We start from the raw sequence: 17741 nt of genomic DNA, 5'->3' as shown, positions 1-17741 counted from the left end.
AAATGTTTGCCAGTGGAAGTAAGGATACTATGGCAAGCTGCATTATTGTAGACGACTGAACTATTTGAGAGACGCTGCTAAGTAAGAAGCCATGGAAACAATCAGTGACGTCATGAGCTAAAGGTTTTGAGTTGGCGAGATATGGCGTATCAGTCAAAATTTATCAAACAAAAAAGTTTTGAGCGAGCGAAACGAGCGAACAAAAATGGCATTTTCATTACAAAAATCCAATTTTGTGATAGGTTGTGTCTTAATATTAAAAAAATGATATCATTTTCCACCATTCTCTTTCCTTTTCTCTTTATTTCATGGACGTGATTTTATTTTGAGAGAGAGGGGGGCAAGCCCCCCATCTGTACGCCACTAGTAACGATGGCGTTATGAGCAAAAATAACATTGCATTAACATCATTTTTTGCGAAGATTGCGGAAACATTTATTGCAAAATGGCTTTGGGAAGATATTTTGAACAGAATTGATCAAAATCAGTACGGAAACAGAAAAGGAATTTCTGCATGTCACTATTTGATTGGGTTGTTACATGAAATTATTCAGGAATGCTGATCAACCTAAGTCAATATCAACAGTCATACTGACGGATTTTTCGAAAGATTTCGATCGGATAAATCACAATATTCTTATTGCTAAATTATGTGAAATGCATGTTCGACGTTGTGTTATATCTTTGGTAGTAGATTTCTTAAGTAACCGTCAACAAACTGTGAAGTATTGGGGCCAGTTATCAAAATCAAAATGCAGTGTCATGGGTGTACCCCAGGGTACCAAACTTGGTCACATTCTATTTTTGATATTGATAAATGATGCATGTAGTGATAGTATTTTGTCATATTTTAAATATGTAGATGACTTAACCATGGTAGAGTGTAGAATGACTAATCAAACTTCACAAATACAAACAGAAATTGAATTACTCGAATCATGGACTTCTCGAAATGGTATGGAACTCAATGCATCAAAATGCTCTACAATGTCAATTTCATATTCAAAACAACCTCTTCAACCGCAAGTGATCTCTATAAATAATATCCAATTGCAATGTGTAACCACGGTGAAAATCCTAGGAATTACAATTCAGAATGATTTATAGTGGAATGCTCACGTAACCGAAATAATGAAAAAGAGCAATAAAAAGTTATACATGTTAAGAAAATTGAAAGCTTACAATTTACCTGAATGTGATTTGTTAACAGTGTATATAGGGTATGTAAGACCAGTCCTAGAGTATTGTGTACCGTTATTCGCCGCATCTCTTACTTTGAAACAGATAAAAGTTATTGAAACTGTCCAGAAAAGAGCATGCAAGATAATATTGGGAACCAAGTATCTATCATATGACATGGCTCTAAATACCTTAAATTTGACATCGCTTGAAAGTCGAAGAGTAAAACTTACCACAGATTTCGCTTTAAAATTAGAAATGAATCAATTGTACAAAAACTGGTTACCTCCACCGAAAACAAACACTTTCAATTTACGACATATGAATAAATATAGGGAGATTCCATGTAAAACAAGCAGATTTCAGAACAGTGCTCTTCCAAGTCTGATAAGATTATTAAATCAGTACCATGGTAAACAAGTTTGAAATTTATGTAACGAATGTGCAATATTGTTATATCTATCATTTCAATTTTTATCCATTTTAACTCCATTTGTAATTTGTATATTTGTAATTTTAATTTGTATATTCATTGTATATCTTAGTAATTTTGATTGTTATATATTGGCATTGTGTAAACATGTACAATTCAGTCTGTGACTGCCAATCATGTTTTTTGCAACAAACCTGAATTGAATTGAATTGAATTAAATTGAATTGAACATGATGAGGCTAGATATGGCATACGAGACAGAATTCGTAAACAACTGCAAGCGAATGTGTGTGATCTTTAGAAAACAAAAAATATAATTTTGTGATAAGATTTTGATATAATATTAAACATACAATAATTCCCTTGATTTTCTTGATTGCTTGCAATAATCGGATGACATTTCCTACATTAGTATTATGACGTAGTTATGACATGGATAGATGAGTGAATTGGATCAATAAGAACTCCGCGTACAGGCTCCGTAACAATGACCAATCAAAATGATCGTTGCAAGTGCGCACTTTGTTCAAAACACCGACCAGTAACCAATCACATTTGTTCTTATATATTTGCAATTCATCACAAACCCGACACAAACCTTTATGTTACGAGCCGAGATACAAAATCATGCTCATTTGTTTGGCCTATTTACAAGAATACGTAAGATTGAAAATTATGCTTAGATTCAGTCATATTAATACCGTTGAGTGATCGAAAGAGTGACTGCGATATAAAGTTGCCTCGGATAATCATGAATATAAATCCGTCTCCATGATGGCGATTCTTGCATACCTGTAAGAATTAAAAAAAAGATGAAACATGGAGGAACGAATCTGATAAATAATGTAGACTATGATTTATCTTCTTAAAAACCAGGCGGTTGCATAAAAGTTGTACCTATACCGTTGACTGGGCACTATAAAAATATTTCGAAAACAATTACAGTTGATGCATTCTTTATCCACAAAATCTATGGCCCAAAAGTACGACAATACCGTTCGTTATACTCCCAATTAAGGAAATTTCTACCTGTATAAGTTAGTTTAAATTGTTGGTAAAATGAATAGGAATTCTTGTTCTTGTTTTTAAACCAATACAGTTAATACTCAGTTTATAGTGCAATCCACTTTGGGGTTGGTTAAAAATAATAAAGACAAAATCTGTACACCGTCGACCTCTTTTCTCTTGTCGGAATCTGATCTGCAAGAAGCTACAATTGATTGAAAGATTGATAGAAAGAGAGAGATAGAATAAAATGGACAGATAAAATAAATTGAATATAGGTGGTGGTTATTATAGAGTGTGTGTGTGTGCTTGTGTGAGAGAGAGGGATTGAGAAATATTCACACGCCACCGGGCACGCCACACTCACACATGTCCACACGCGAGCACCCGCACGCGTACCTATACACACACCCACCCACATCCCATGCACACACACGCGCGCGCACACCAACCTCCCACTGACGGTTGCACCCTCACGTAATTATAGGCCTATTCTAGCCTGTTAATTGCATTGAATATTTCGTTATTCACTGACTAGAACACAAAATCACCAATCGATTGATGCAAACAAAGCGTACCATGATCACGATTGTAATAATCACATCCACAAACACACTTTTTTTCTGGCTACACACAAGTTACATCAAAACGTATGCTCTTTCAAAGAAGGCAAAATTTAAGTGATAAGAGACAGGGAGAAGTGGAGCGCAAAAGAAAGAGTGAGAGTGAGTGAGTCAGTGAGTGAGAGAGAGAGTTAGTGAGTGATGGAGTATAGTGAGTGAGCTAAAGAGTGAGTGAGTGAGTGAGTGAGTGGGTGAGTGACTGACTGACTGACTGACTGAGTTAGTGAGTGAGTGAGTGAGAGAGTGAGTGAGTGAGTAAGAGGATGAGTGAGTGAGAGTGAGTGAGTGAGTGAGTGAGTTAGTGAGTGAGTGAGTGTGGAGTGAGTGCGTTAGTGAGTGAGTGAGAGTGAGTTAGTGAGAAAGTGAGTGAGTTAGTGAATGAGTGAGAGTGAGTGAGTGAGTGAATGAATGAGAGAGTGTGAGAGTGAGTGAGTGAGTGAGTGAGTGAGTGAGTGAGTGAGTGAGAGAGTGAGTGGGAGAGTGAGAGTGAGTGGGTTAAAGCAGGGTGTAAATTGTGAGGCAAAGTCCGAATTTAGTATTTCCCAACTTGAACCTTACAAAATCATGAATTTAGTATACCAAAAGTATAGTGATAGTACATAAAAATGTAAAATATGCTACAAAATATTCAAATATAGTTGCGACATATTTTTTTAAAGTATAAAACAATTAGGAAAAATGCTGCATTGGTGAAAATCCGGAAAAATGTGAAAAGAAATTACGAGAGTATTGACTGAATTTGCGAGGAATACAAATGAAGGAAAGGGTCGGAGGTATCATTACTATTCCTCGAACCACGAATCCCGGCCACTCATAATCACGCAATGCTAATATGATTATGAACTGGGCATTGAGCCCTTATAAAATATTAGAAACCGTTTGTTGGGTGAACAATACATAATTTACAAATCAATACAATTTATACTACGGCTGAAATATTTCATAACGCATGATATATATCGATGTACATATCGCAGCTGTTAAATTCTCCATTGTGATTAGGCCAGAAAACTATGCAGCCCACATGCCATGTATTCCTTCGTTAATCGTGTTACAAAAAAGCTCTCACAACAGCTTCATTTACAACAAGAAAAATAGTCTCGAGATTACGCATCAAGGTATGTATAAATTTCAATTTAATTATTTAATAATGTACATGTGTATTATAAATTTCTTGAAAAGTTTATGTCAGCGCGGGGACGGTATTTTCAGCAAAAAAATCCAGAAAATGAGGATTCAAAAGCCAAATGGATACTCCTCGCACATGTTGTAAATGGTTTCGTATAGTCCTTTGTGTCGTTTTTTTTATTACTATTTACAAATGTTTTGGGATCTCACTCACTAGATACTTCATTTCACCAGAGATGATTAATCATTATGCGCAAGTGAAATTCATGTTCAATCGACTGTTATAAGGGGAAATTCACCCAGATGATAAAAGTAATTTCAATATTTTGTTTTTATTTAAAAGAAATATTCTTGAAATATTGACGAAACTCGGTCAAAGAATAGGGGAATTATGAATTATTGCCGATTTGATGTTGTGGCGTCAAATGAGTGCAGCCGCCACATAATACGTCTTACAATTATATGCCATATTTTTTCTGCTTTTGGGGTTTGCACATTTGTCTTAATATAGAATCGTGTATAACAGCGTTTGTCTGACAATACAATGCATTGTCGGTCAGTAAATGTGAATTATATCATCTATATTCTACGAGGTTTTACACCCCTTTCCATAATCGCATCAGATTGGCATAAGAGTTTGAAATCTCATTTAACAAATTCGTGAGATAGAAAACCGAAGTCTAATCTTCGTTCTGGTTTAGGAAATGTCAGACGTTTTCTATAATGCTAATAATTTTTTTTTCAAAAGCCCTTAAACAAAGCATCCTTTGTCGAAAATTGGTGAATTAAAACAACAGTGTCGCCCTGGACTCCGGACAAACGACATATTTGTAATTTTTTTTCGTCCGGTTTGAATCTTAAGACAATGTGCTGTCCCGGTCCACCAACTTTCGACAATGACCTCTAATCTGTCCATTACGATTTGACGGGCTTTTCAATAGATTCTCAACGTTGCAAAACGCGTCTGCGAAATGGATTCTCAAATTTTACGCTAGTCTCTCCCAAATCTCTAATTTAGACAAAAATGTACTGGGATCGTACCTCCCATGAAGCTGCCAAATGAATTCTTTCTCATCAACTTTCGGAAATATTATCCAACCTTCCTGACTAATTCAAAGCAGAATTATGAACAAATCGATTTCCGAATACCTAGCTCAAATCTAAACTTTAATATTTTATGATGTTAGACAGGATTCAATCGACGATACCGTTTTCCATCCATTCTTTACGCATAGAGACTTTATGGAATCTTATGCAATGTTATCTGGTTTACATGTATATTGATAAGAACTGTAAAATTTAAAAGCAAAGTTTGAGGATTTGAGCTGGTGTGTTTCTTTCTCTTTCTTGATTTACTACATATTCGGCGTCCAGTGGTGCTTGCAAAGGCCTTATACATTAGACGACAGAAAGAAGAACATGAGCTGGAATCTACTAAAAACAACAACGATGGGAGTCAGTAACAGAACTCTTATTGCTCTGTTGGCAGTTTGGTCCCTGTCAAGTTTTCCATTGGTGCTATCACAAAACATGGAGACCAGGAAAAGTATCGCAGACGTTGGGGCTGTTGTAGAGGGCGCAGGTTCAAAGAGGTTACGACTATTTCAATACGATCCTGTTAAAGTGAGTACTTTGTTTCTGCCTGCTGCTGTTGACGTAAGTTCCGTACACTCGTAGAAACTTGGAAAGTCGGCTTCGTAGGAAATGCCAATTCAAACAGATTCCCCAAGAGAATCTGAACATAAAATAATATACATTGCACCTGACCTAATACAACAAGTTGTATATATCCAAATCAGGCTTTGTTTTTCTGCAGTGCTGATACACTAATGGTTTCTAAAGTTTATGTCAAAAAGAAACTGGCCTGTTAGATTATAGATATTACAAACCACATAATTGTTGAAAGCAAAATGTTAATTTTTCAAAGCACAAGACTGCTTTGCAGAATTTATTTGGTCACAGTCTTTTTCTGATGAATGTTCAATTGCTGCGCTTACTCCTTAGACCCAGCCACACTTATAATGCTCATTTCAGAACAGGAAAAAAATGTAGATGTAACCTGTGAACGCAATGGACCAAATTTGTCGTGTTACTCCGGTGTTCTACTGGGGGCGCCGTGGTCTAGTGGTTACCATGATAATGATGATCCACATCATTTATATTGCGCCACATTTCTGTTAAAGCATTTATTAGCACAGGCTCATCCAAGCAAGCTAATTACTACACATCTGCTGAAATAAGTGAGCTTTTAGAAACGATTTGGAGAGTTCAATGTTGTCAATTTCACGGAGTGAAGAAGGGAGAGGGGTAAAGCAATAGATGAAAAGGCACGGTCTCCATACCCCTCTAGGTGTGCGATGGGTACATAAAGAGTGGCACCAGCGCCAGATGAGCGCAAGCAAGGACTTAGACGGCGCTGTTCTATAATGGAAGTAACATAACCTGGAGCTAAATTATGGACAGCCTTGGAGGTCATTACAACGATTTTTAATTCGATCCTGTACTTCTTGTTGGTAGCCAGTGCAAGTCCGTGAAAACAGGGGTGATGTGGTCATATTTATTCGTACCCGTTAGCAGGCAAGCAGCAGCATTCTGTACGCCTTGGAGTCTGTTCAGCACAGTGGAAGGAAGACCAGAGAGCAGACTGTTGCAGAAATCAATCCTAGAGGTGATTAAGGAATGAATTGGGCTTTCTTCTGCAAAATGATTGAGTAGCGATCTCATAGCCGATTTATTTCGTAGCTGATAGTTGGTCGCTTGGCATAACTTGGAAATATGCTTGTATATCTTCATACACTGGTCGAAGAGACACCCAGATTAAGAGCAATCTCTGAAGGAGGACATACACCCGGTCAACTTGAAGACTTTATTGAGGTTACGACTCTTGTCTGTCAATCAGAGGGGCGTGGGTTCGATTCCAAGTCTGGGGTTGTTTTCCTTCAGCAAGAAATGTACCCACATTGTGCTGCACTCAACCCAGGTGAGGTGAATGGGTACACATTAATTCCTTGAATGCACTGAGCGCTGATAGGCAGCTCGAGCTAAAGCCGGGGTAAGAATAATAATAAAAATGAGCCTCGGAATAGATTATTTCTGGAAAGATGGGGCTATGTAAATGCCTATTGTTACTATTATCATTATTGAATTTACAGTGTTTGCAGTGAGAAATACTAAGCCGTAAAGCTATAGTTTACCAGTGCATCCCATATTTACATTTCAAACATTCTTTCATTATACATAGGTAGGACATATCAGATATATAGAAGTTTCTCCAGGACGATTTATCCAGCTGAAAACCATCGCCGTCAAACCACCAGCATTTGGTAATTAACCAGTTACAGCGCTTTTATCAAAGGAAGAAAAGGTGTGGGTGTCAGAAACGAATCGAATATTGCGAGCAAAGGTTTGCCCGATCCTGCCAAGTAAATCCTACTAACTAATCTCTTAACTAATCCTAATTTAAATGACAATTTTGGCCTATGGCAATTTAGAAGCCCATTCAATTAGCTATATCAAATGCGATGCTTTCTATTCCATTATTGCTTTATACGATCGGTGAAGGGCTATCATCATTGAAATTGTATAGGTTTTGAAAAGTCCAACGCTCATTATAAATGAAAATCTTTGAAAAAAAAAGTCATCCGCTCTTTTTTTTCACCAGAAATTCCGAACTTCCTGTCCCCGGAGGAATGTGAACGAATAAAAGAGTTGGCACTGAATGCCGGTCTAGCCACCAGTACTACCGTCTACAGGGATCTAGGTAGGGTCGGCATCGACAAAGCCAAGGTCAGCTACAACGCCGCAGTATGGATACAGAAGCTGGCCAAGTGCGACAGCAACTCTGACAAGACACTAGACTCCGTTGAAGTACTGCGCTGTATTCCAGGCTTGGAGGAAGGGGAGGTTGTTCCCCCGAGTATGCTGCAGAATATGTACCTCAAGGTAAAATTAGACCTGGACAGTGATGGGCTCATCGACGCGAAGGAGCTCTGGCTGATGAATCTTGAGAACAAGACGGTTGAGATCAAAGATTGGCTTACCCTATGGAGGAAAGGGGAGGTATCTGAGGTACAGGGAAGGGGACGGAATCGCATCAGCCAGCATACTTGGCTTGACTGGGCCACCACTACTGACCCTCTCGTTACACAACTCATAGACAGGTATAAAACTTGGCCCTGTTCCATAAAGACTTAATAATTCACAGGTTCTCTAACAAGTTCACTATCAACCAATCAAATTGAATGAATTCAGTAGCTTAAAACTGTTTATTGCAAATTTGCTATTCTAAAAAGTTGAATGAAATGGGCCCCTAAAGTATCAACTGGGTCCTGTTTCAAAAAGACTTGTAATAGGCCCAATTCACACACTGTAAAAACTGTGGTGTTAAAACTGACACCAATTGGTGTTAATAGAGGACCACACCCTGAGGTGTTAAAATAAACTAGACATTGAACATAACACCAAAGAGTGTAAATGTAACAACCATAGGTGTTGTAATAACACCTATAGGTGTAAAACTAACACCACCAATTTAACACCGCGGTGTTAAATTGGTGGTGTTAGTTTTACACCTATAGGTACATAGAGGACCACACCAGTTATTCTACACCGGTACACCGGTGTAAAATAGCTGGTGTTGTCTTCTATGTACGCCGGTTAACAACACAGTTTTTGCTGTGCAAGTTCTATAACAAGTTCACTATCAGCCAATCAAATCAAATTAAATGGTTTTAGTAGCTTAAAACTGTTCATTGCAAATTTGTTATTGTAAAATCATGACGAGTGATTGGATAAATGATAAGCCGACCCTCCCATCTCCCACTATAATAAAATACAAGACATGTATTAAGATTTATTGGTCTGTCCTACTTATGCAGCTAACAATGCAAATTTAACACCGGAATAAAATGGTTGGTGTGGTTCTCTATGTAAAACCGAATAACATCAAACTTTGGGGTTTGTAAGAGTGTCTGCTGTAGGTATAACAATGTCCTAAATGACTGTCATTTCCATGAGAACACACTCCTTTGAGTTGGATTATCATCCTACCTTTTAGCCCCCAATCTCCTTACTGCAAATCATGACCGGATTAATGTTTAGTGTGCTTTCTTTCCTTCACGTTATTGCCTGTTCGGATAGGGTTACAGCGCTCACAAAACTTGATCGTAATATCATTTTATCGAGTGATGAATTTCAGGTTTGAAAATCACCCTACATATTATTTGTCTTTCTTTGTTGGCGGATGGAAATGTCTTGGTTTTCGTGATAGAATAATTGAAATAACAGAACAGTGCATGCGTTTTTACCATATATGTGGTCCGCAAAAACAATTTTAAAGCTATTGCTTGGGTTTCAAACAGCAAATTTCAAAGGAAATTACTCCCAAACGATCGCATGAGAAAAGAACATAGAAAATAGAAGAAAAAAACATACCGGAAAATTTACAGAGAGACAAAGTTTCCAACTGAACGCACAAACGAAAGTTTGAATTTCATCATCTTTCTCCAATTTGTAATTGATTCATTGCATCAGTGAAGTCAAGGGAGGGTCGGGGGGGTAAGGACCAGGGCTGAGTTTGTGTTTGAATTTATTTGGGTGAAGAGGCCGAGGTGATGGGTTAAAAAATATATGTGCTGATGGCTTCAATTCGTTTAGGTTTTATTAATGATTTATTTATTTATTTATTTGGAAAATTTCTCTTATGTTTTTTATTTGACACTGAAAAAAAAAAAATATGTTGGAATTTTCTGTAGAAGTTTCTTCTTGATGCATATAATTATCATCAATGTTATTTATAATTACGTATTGGAAGATGTCTAACATTGTGTTTTATTGTAACATTCATGAAAAAAATTATGTTAAATTTATGAGTTGTCTAGGTATCTGTAAAGACATCAAAGTTCTATTTGTTATATATATATTATTTTGTATATGAATTGAAGTTGTCAATAAAAACTACTCAATAAAAAAAGTCAAAACTTAGGGGTTTTTTTCGTTCATTGTTGAAACAATAATTGCATGTTGTTTTTTCCTGGAGGGTGATTTCTTTTATTATTTTTTTTAATTACTTTGAAATAATTGTAGAATCGCATGTATGTAAAGTAGACGCTTGGGAAGGCATGGTGGTAGTGGTGGTGGTTATGGCATTCCATTTTGAAAGTCTTCAAAATTTGTAATATATATGGTTCTACTTTTTTTGCTTCATTAATTGCCATAATCATTAGTGTGTTGAATGTGGTTATGAAGACGACATAATGAAAAACGTCTCACTAAGAAGTCGGATATTTAAATATTTTTGTTTTTGCTCTTGTATACAATACACATAATTAATGAGTTTAAGTAAAGATTAAGAACTCATTTTCGCTGTTGCCATAATCATTACATTCTTAAAAGCTGACACAAGTTGGTGTCCCTCTGGCACCACGCAGTGTTAGAATTACACCCTGGAGACTGAACATAACACCGAACCCGAAGAGTGATTAAGTAACAACAAAGGTTGTTATACCCTACTGGAAGGAACACAGTGTGTCACAGTGTGTCACAGTGTGTTCACAGTGTGGAACACAATGTGAAATCACCTTCACACTGTTAAATTTGAGCATTTTCAACAGTGTGAATCACATAGCCGACTAGACGGCCATGTGAACAGTCACACTGTCAAAGTGTCCGCAGTGTGAACATATCTTACACTTTGAGCATTTTAGCAGTGTGAATAATATTTTTACGTAGTCCACTATGTGAAAACGCTGTGATCACACTTTGTGACACTGTGTCCTTTCCAGCAAGGTAGCACCAACGAGTGTTGATTTAACACCGCAAATTTAACACTGAAAAAATATGTTATCTTCTAAGTACACAGTTCTTCCATGGTGTATATACATTATATATGTTGTTTTCATTGCAGGTAGTTCATTATCATCCAGGAGGATATTACCACGCACATTACGATAGTAATAAGATAGATGAGAATAAAGAATGTGCCCACATCTCTGAGGGTAAAAATCAAGAAAGAATGTGCAGGTATTTAAATGGTATTTTTAATGCCACTCATTGGGGTAATCACCATTCTCATTTCATTTCAACTTTTCATCAGTGTAGGGCAGTTTTCATTGTCTCGTAATCTAATATTTGATGAAAAGTGCACTAGATTAGCACAGAAGCAATCACACATGCGTGTAGATGGAAAGGAAACCCTTTGGGGATACCGTCCATCCATTTATTCTATCAATCAAAGGGTTTTTTATTTCGTTATAATTCGATCACTCTTGAATTGAAAATAACACTCTATAACAATTGCGCTGTAATAATAATAATAATAATTGGCATTTATATAGCGCTTTATCAATCTACGACTGTTCAAAGCGCTTCACGATTATTATTACCCGGTCACTAGATTCATAGCATTCCAAGCAGCCTGTTAGGCGCAAACTTGCTAAACCAACCACAATGACGGTTTTTTCCTACCGGTACCCAATTAGCACCTGGGTGAGAGTGGCAAAGTGTGGATTGACGCCTTGCCAAAGGGCGCTAGGCCATGGTGGGATTCGAACACACGACCCTCTGATTACAAGGCGAGAGTCAGATCCGCTACCCCACCGCGCTGTAACGTGTGCTGTGACATGACAGTGTCACTTTATTGTCTGTACTCTTGTTTTCAGATTCATGACAATCCTGTATTATCTACAAGACACTGAAGGCGGCGGTGAAACAGCGTTCCCTTTGGCTGAGTTTGAGAACATATCTAAAGAAGTAAAGTATTCAGAAATCTTTTCTCGTTTGTTGATTATTATTTCCATAATAGTTTATCTTGTATTTTTAGTATCGATCTGCCTCGCCCCCAAATAAAAACGATTCATAATATGCAATAAAGATATATTTCAAAAATTATTAGAAAGCACTTTAAAACATTAAACTTGGCATAAAAATACCATATGACATACAAAAATTGTATTATACATATTTTCATGACAAGTGGAAGTGCCTCTGGCTGTCTCACCTGCATCACGCGATTCAATATGCAGCAGTGCTGACTTTGAAACTACTATAAAATAATTATTCGCAAAAAATACCATTCATATAATGATACAATACTACGTTCATTGACATTTGACCTTGATCATGTCACCTAAAACTTGTCAGTGATACTTGATTACCCCTATATCCACATTTTATACACTATCTATAAACTTTGAAGTTATGACTTGCATCAATCTAATAATTACCTCTAAAATGGCCAATGACCTTAAACTTTGGTCATGTGACCTGAAACTCGCATGAGATCTTCATACTTGATGACTATTGTCTAAGTTCCATGAATCAGATCCAAACACTTTCAAAGTTATGATGGTAATTCAACAGATACCCCCAATTTGGCCAAAGTTAATTGACCCTAGATGACCTTTGACCTTGGTCATATGACGTGAAACTCAAGCAGGATGTTCAGTAATACTTGATTATCCTTCGGCCTATGTCTACGTTTCATGAACTAGGTCCAGATATTTTCTAAGTTATGATGACATTTCAAAAACTTAAGCTTAGGTTAAGATTTGGTAGTGACGCCGCCGCCGTCGGACAAGCGGCGCCTATAGTCTCATTTTGCTATGCAGGTGAGACAAAAATGTTACGCCCCAAACCCCTCCAATCCCATAAATGGATCATGGAGCTATTACCTCCCCCAATTAATTGCAGCTGTACAAAGTTCTTCATTACATTCTGTTCCCAGTGATTGAATATTTATCTGGCCAAGAGAAAGGGTAAATCTTATGATTAAACTAAATGTTCCAAGGAGAATCCATCTCAGGTGAAAGGTCATGTGAAAAGAAGAGGAATGCAAAGAATGGGTGAAAGTTTGAAAACAATCGGACTGAAATGAAGTATATCGGATTTTGGTCACTTTTATATCTTATAGGACCTTCTGGAATATTGGATAAGTTAATGTAAATCCGATATCTAATTTAATTTCAAATATCTTTTTATTGCTAGTATTTAACCCAAGAGAACTTGGGCTATGACTACGTTGACTTGAACACCAACTGTTATAAGAATCTCCACGTTAAACCTGAATACGGGAAAGCGATCATGTGGTATAACCATCATATCGATGAAGAAACAGGTTAGTATACTACACCCTAAACTGCATTTGTAAACTAATAATACAGATCATTAAGAACATTGGGAAACATATTTTTTGTTGTTATTATCATTATTACCACCACCACTACTACTACTACTACTTCTACTGCTACTACTGCTTTTACTAGTATTCCTGGTTTTTCTTTTCTTTTTATCATTCGTAGTATTGTGATCATCATTATTTTAGTTATTACTCTTGACATTATATCCATTATTGTTTTAAAATTATCATTATTAGTATAAGTATCATCATCAGTATTATTTTCATCATCATTATAATTATTATCATCATTATTATCAGTATATCATTTTCATTATCATTACTATTATTATCATTATTTTATTATCACACGCCATGGGATTAGCCGAAGACGTTTTGGGATTGTTTCAAAGAAAACAAGTTTGTATTGCAATTCGCGAACAATATTAGGCCCATGTTAATTTTTAAAAAAATGAATTATATTCAGCGCCCAAGATCAACTGCTATTTCGAGTGTATAAATTTTCACATGAAAGACGAGGAATATATATATATTATATATATATATATATTTGGTTTATATGTTATCAATACAATTAATTGCAGGTTGAAATCCTGAGAGTCCAGGGCGAGTGAGGCGAGCGAATAAAGCCCTGCTTAGAATTAAAATCTAATTTGGTAATAGATTTTGACATAATAATTAGAAAATAACCTCACGTCTTACCCCTGTTCCGTTCTTTTCTTTCCTCCCCCCCCCCCCCCTTAATGTTCCTTGGTCCAGGAAATTCAGGGGCCCCTAAATCTCATGACAACGGTGAAAATTCTGCTTCTTTTTTCAACTTTTTAGCCCCCAAAGGCCTTTTATCACTTAAAATAATATTTAAAAATATACAAAAGCAAACATTATTACACAATCAATAAATGAACTCAAATAATAATAATACTTAAACATTTCTCTCAAGTAAATAAAGAATGAAGTGACATCCATTCAGTTTCAACTTTGTTTAAAAAAAACCCGATATAGAACTAATTTATTTTTCATCTTCATAATGTTGAATCATTTTTTTCTTTTCATAAGTAAACACTGGTTTTTTACTATTAAACTTTTGAAGAAAAAAATATATGCTGTTTGGTTGGCTCTTCCGATGAAAAGTTGATATTCCAGCAAGAGTTGCTATTATATTCAGAGCAATTGTTTTATGAAAAGGGACCCTGTGCTCCTTTTTTATCCACGATCTCTCTCGTTTCCTTTGTCTTTTTTTATTCTCGCTTTCTTAATGCACTTAACTAATAAATTATGAGTCTAGTCAAGAAAGCGAGATAACATATTCTAACACTATTTTTCCTGATTTATTTTTTTGTATTGACTATTGTAGGTTGGCTATCGTCTCAAAATAAATACTCTGTACACGGTGGATGTGCTGTTACAAAGGGAACGAAATGGATTGCAAATAATTGGATTACTGTCGATAATGTGTATGAAAGGTATTGAACATATTAATAATGATATTACATGTTTAATATTTATGTATCGTATGTGTTTGATTATCATTAAAAACGCAAATCATGAATTGGTGGACATCTTTTTAGTAATATCATTCTCAAATAACTAAATTATCAGGGAAGTATATTCCTTGGCATGTCTGGTCGTCAGTCAGTACCAGTAATTATAGTTATGTTTACGAACATATTTATTGAAATGCTCCAGATGTCCCCATTTCGTAATTATTGCAGTAGATTCACTTTCAAAGTTTCGGGTCTAATTCTTACATTGAACATGGTGAAATATCTTGTCCCATTTGAGAAGGCTAATCTATATAACCTTGTCATCATATAATTGCTCTCTTCTGTTACTAATGATTTTGCGTATAGCAGATAGCAGTAGGGCTACATCTAACTCTACGCTTATTACCCTGGCTTTAGACTTGGAAGCCTTTACAATCCGCAAGCAATTCAAATAAATTCCTGCCAGGTAGCAATTTCCTTTACCTGGGTTGAGTGAAGCACATTGTGGGTCAATTGTTTGCCGTAGGAAACCACGACGTTGCTGGGACTCGAACCTACCACACTTTTCGAAACCCTATTTCAAAGACTAATCCAACTGGTCACGATGCTTGGCCAGGCGTAAATATTCACATCTCGATGGTGCGCGCGTTAAAACCCAAGATATATAGCATAACAAAGGTGCACCCCGCGTATTTTATAGTCGGGATTAGCTTCAACAAAATTCTCATTATTTTTTTTATACTTTTTTTATATCTAATTTCCAGGCAAATGGAATTCCAGGCACGTGTATTGAAACCAAAGGAAGATGGATCCCTGAAATCAGAAAACGACCGCGCCTCCCATGAGGCAAACGAAAATGTTGTCGCTCCTGTAACACGAAGCCCGCCCTCAAGCAAAAAGGTCAAAAGCGGCGAAACTCTTCCTGATGGACACATTGAATTGTAATGCATTTATTTGTATCATGTTGCGTTACGTTTTACTTTATCATGAAGCATTGGTGTGACCCACGTTAGGTTCTGGTTTGCCATCTTTACAGTAGTCTCCATGGGGGGTGAACTGTTTTGACAGTCGGGGGGCTGACCTTGCAAAAATTCAGTCAGATGGTAATTTTTAAGTTTTTTTACACGGTTTTGGGAAAAAATGGGGAGCTGAACCCCGTTCGACCCCCCCCCCCTTCCGCGGCCTCTGATCTCTTCTTTTTTTTAAGAAGCCCTTTGTTCTTTTCCCTATTTTAGGTTTACATTGTATTTTCTTTTTCTCTTGGTTATGAATAAATATTACATGTACTGCGCTGTGGTGACATTACTATTTTTTGCAATTGTTTGAATCATTTACATTATTTTCCACCAGTCCATTTTTAAGACTGATTTTCTGAAGTCAATCAAAAGACAGGTAACACGTCGGATGACAATGGGATTGTAGTTCATGCTACAGGAGAATCACGTATTGTAGGAGAAATGCTTTGTGGTCTGAGAAAATTAAATTTGTAATATTTACATTGACCAAAATTAGATCAATTTTGTTCCATTGGAGTTTTGATACCTGACAAAAATAAGAACCTTGGTAGAAAATAGGAATCTGGAGATTACGACGAAGGAAGGTCTGAATAGAAATGATGTTCTGTCTCTTATTCGTAAGACACTTGTACCTTCAATAAATGCAGATTTTATTACTCCTTCCCAAATATCTATATTGCCGACACCTTACATTCATATTGTTTTTATTCTATTTTATTTTTAATTCTTATTCAAGTATAATGTCAATTAGTCAAACCTGTGTTAGTGGCCACCTTTCTATAGTGGCCACCTGCCTATAGTGACCACTAAAACCGATTCCCATGGTGACAGATTGTGTGTATAAGAACCTGTCTATAGCAGCCACCTGTCTATAAAGGCCACATTTCGTGTTTTCCTTGGGTGGTCACTATAGACAGGTTTCACTCTATAGATTCACGGTGAATAACCAAACTACTTTTTACCCTTTCTTATTTCATTAGTTCACCTCACAACGCCACAATTAAGACAATACACTGGAAAACTGATGTGTTTTTTTTTAACACGTCAAGTGTCTCAATAGCAGAACGGGTTTGAACAGAACACCAAGAGGATTTAGTTTATCGAGACTGTTTGCTCCAGTTTGCCATATTTTTTTTTTTGTTTACTCTTTTCCAATGTAACCCACTCTGCGAAACTTTAGAGCAGCAATGTATACACAGCAAACATGTGGTGTTAACCATGGACCTATCTGTAGTAGGTCCATGTGTTAACCAGTTTACACAGACGACCACACCACTCATTAAATGCAGTGTTAAATTTTCAGTGTTAGTTCGACTCCTATACAGCACCTTTGGTCGTGACTTTAGCACTGTGTAGTGTTATGCTTAAACTTGAGGGCATTATTTTAACACATCGGGGTGTTGTCCTCACACTGCAAGCACGCCATCAGCCCGGAATCTATATATGTCCACACCAGATAAGTGTTTATACAACACCAGTTTGGTTTGGGTCCAACACCAGATAGATGTTTATACAACACCAATTATTATTAAAACAACATCGGTTTGATTCCATACTGGTGTTGTTTCAATACTTCTCTGGTGAGGACATATACATGTATATATAGATTCCGGGCTGGTGTTAAATTAATACCAGAGTTTTTGTAGTGCAGAGCAGTGCAGGGGACACCAACTAGTGTCAGTTTTAACACCCATCCATTCTAGTGTAGTTGCCCAATCAAACGCACGAATGAGGTTAAAA

The 17741-nt window shown here is 36.6% G+C and overlaps 1 protein-coding gene and 1 pseudogene across 1 annotated transcript; one reads left to right on the top strand and one right to left on the bottom strand.

Annotated features, from left to right (window-relative positions):
• Positions 1–289: 289 nt before the first annotated feature.
• LOC121406103 overlaps positions 290–17741 on the bottom strand; it is a 29664-nt pseudogene continuing 12212 nt past the window's right edge.
• Positions 5496–16135, top strand: LOC121406102 (transmembrane prolyl 4-hydroxylase-like). Its single transcript, XM_041597118.1, has 9 exons — positions 5496–5991; positions 7610–7691; positions 8030–8528; positions 9508–9565; positions 11273–11388; positions 12027–12117; positions 13351–13480; positions 14856–14964; positions 15750–16135. The coding sequence occupies exons 1-9, from the start codon at positions 5788–5790 to the stop codon at positions 15928–15930; spliced, it is 1470 nt and encodes a 489-aa protein (XP_041453052.1). The 5' UTR covers positions 5496–5787; the 3' UTR covers positions 15931–16135.

This window comes from Lytechinus variegatus, chromosome 19, assembly GCF_018143015.1.
Source record: "Lytechinus variegatus isolate NC3 chromosome 19, Lvar_3.0, whole genome shotgun sequence".
Classification (NCBI taxonomy): domain Eukaryota; kingdom Metazoa; phylum Echinodermata; class Echinoidea; order Temnopleuroida; family Toxopneustidae; genus Lytechinus; species Lytechinus variegatus.
This window is presented reverse-complemented; position numbering and strand designations above follow the sequence as displayed.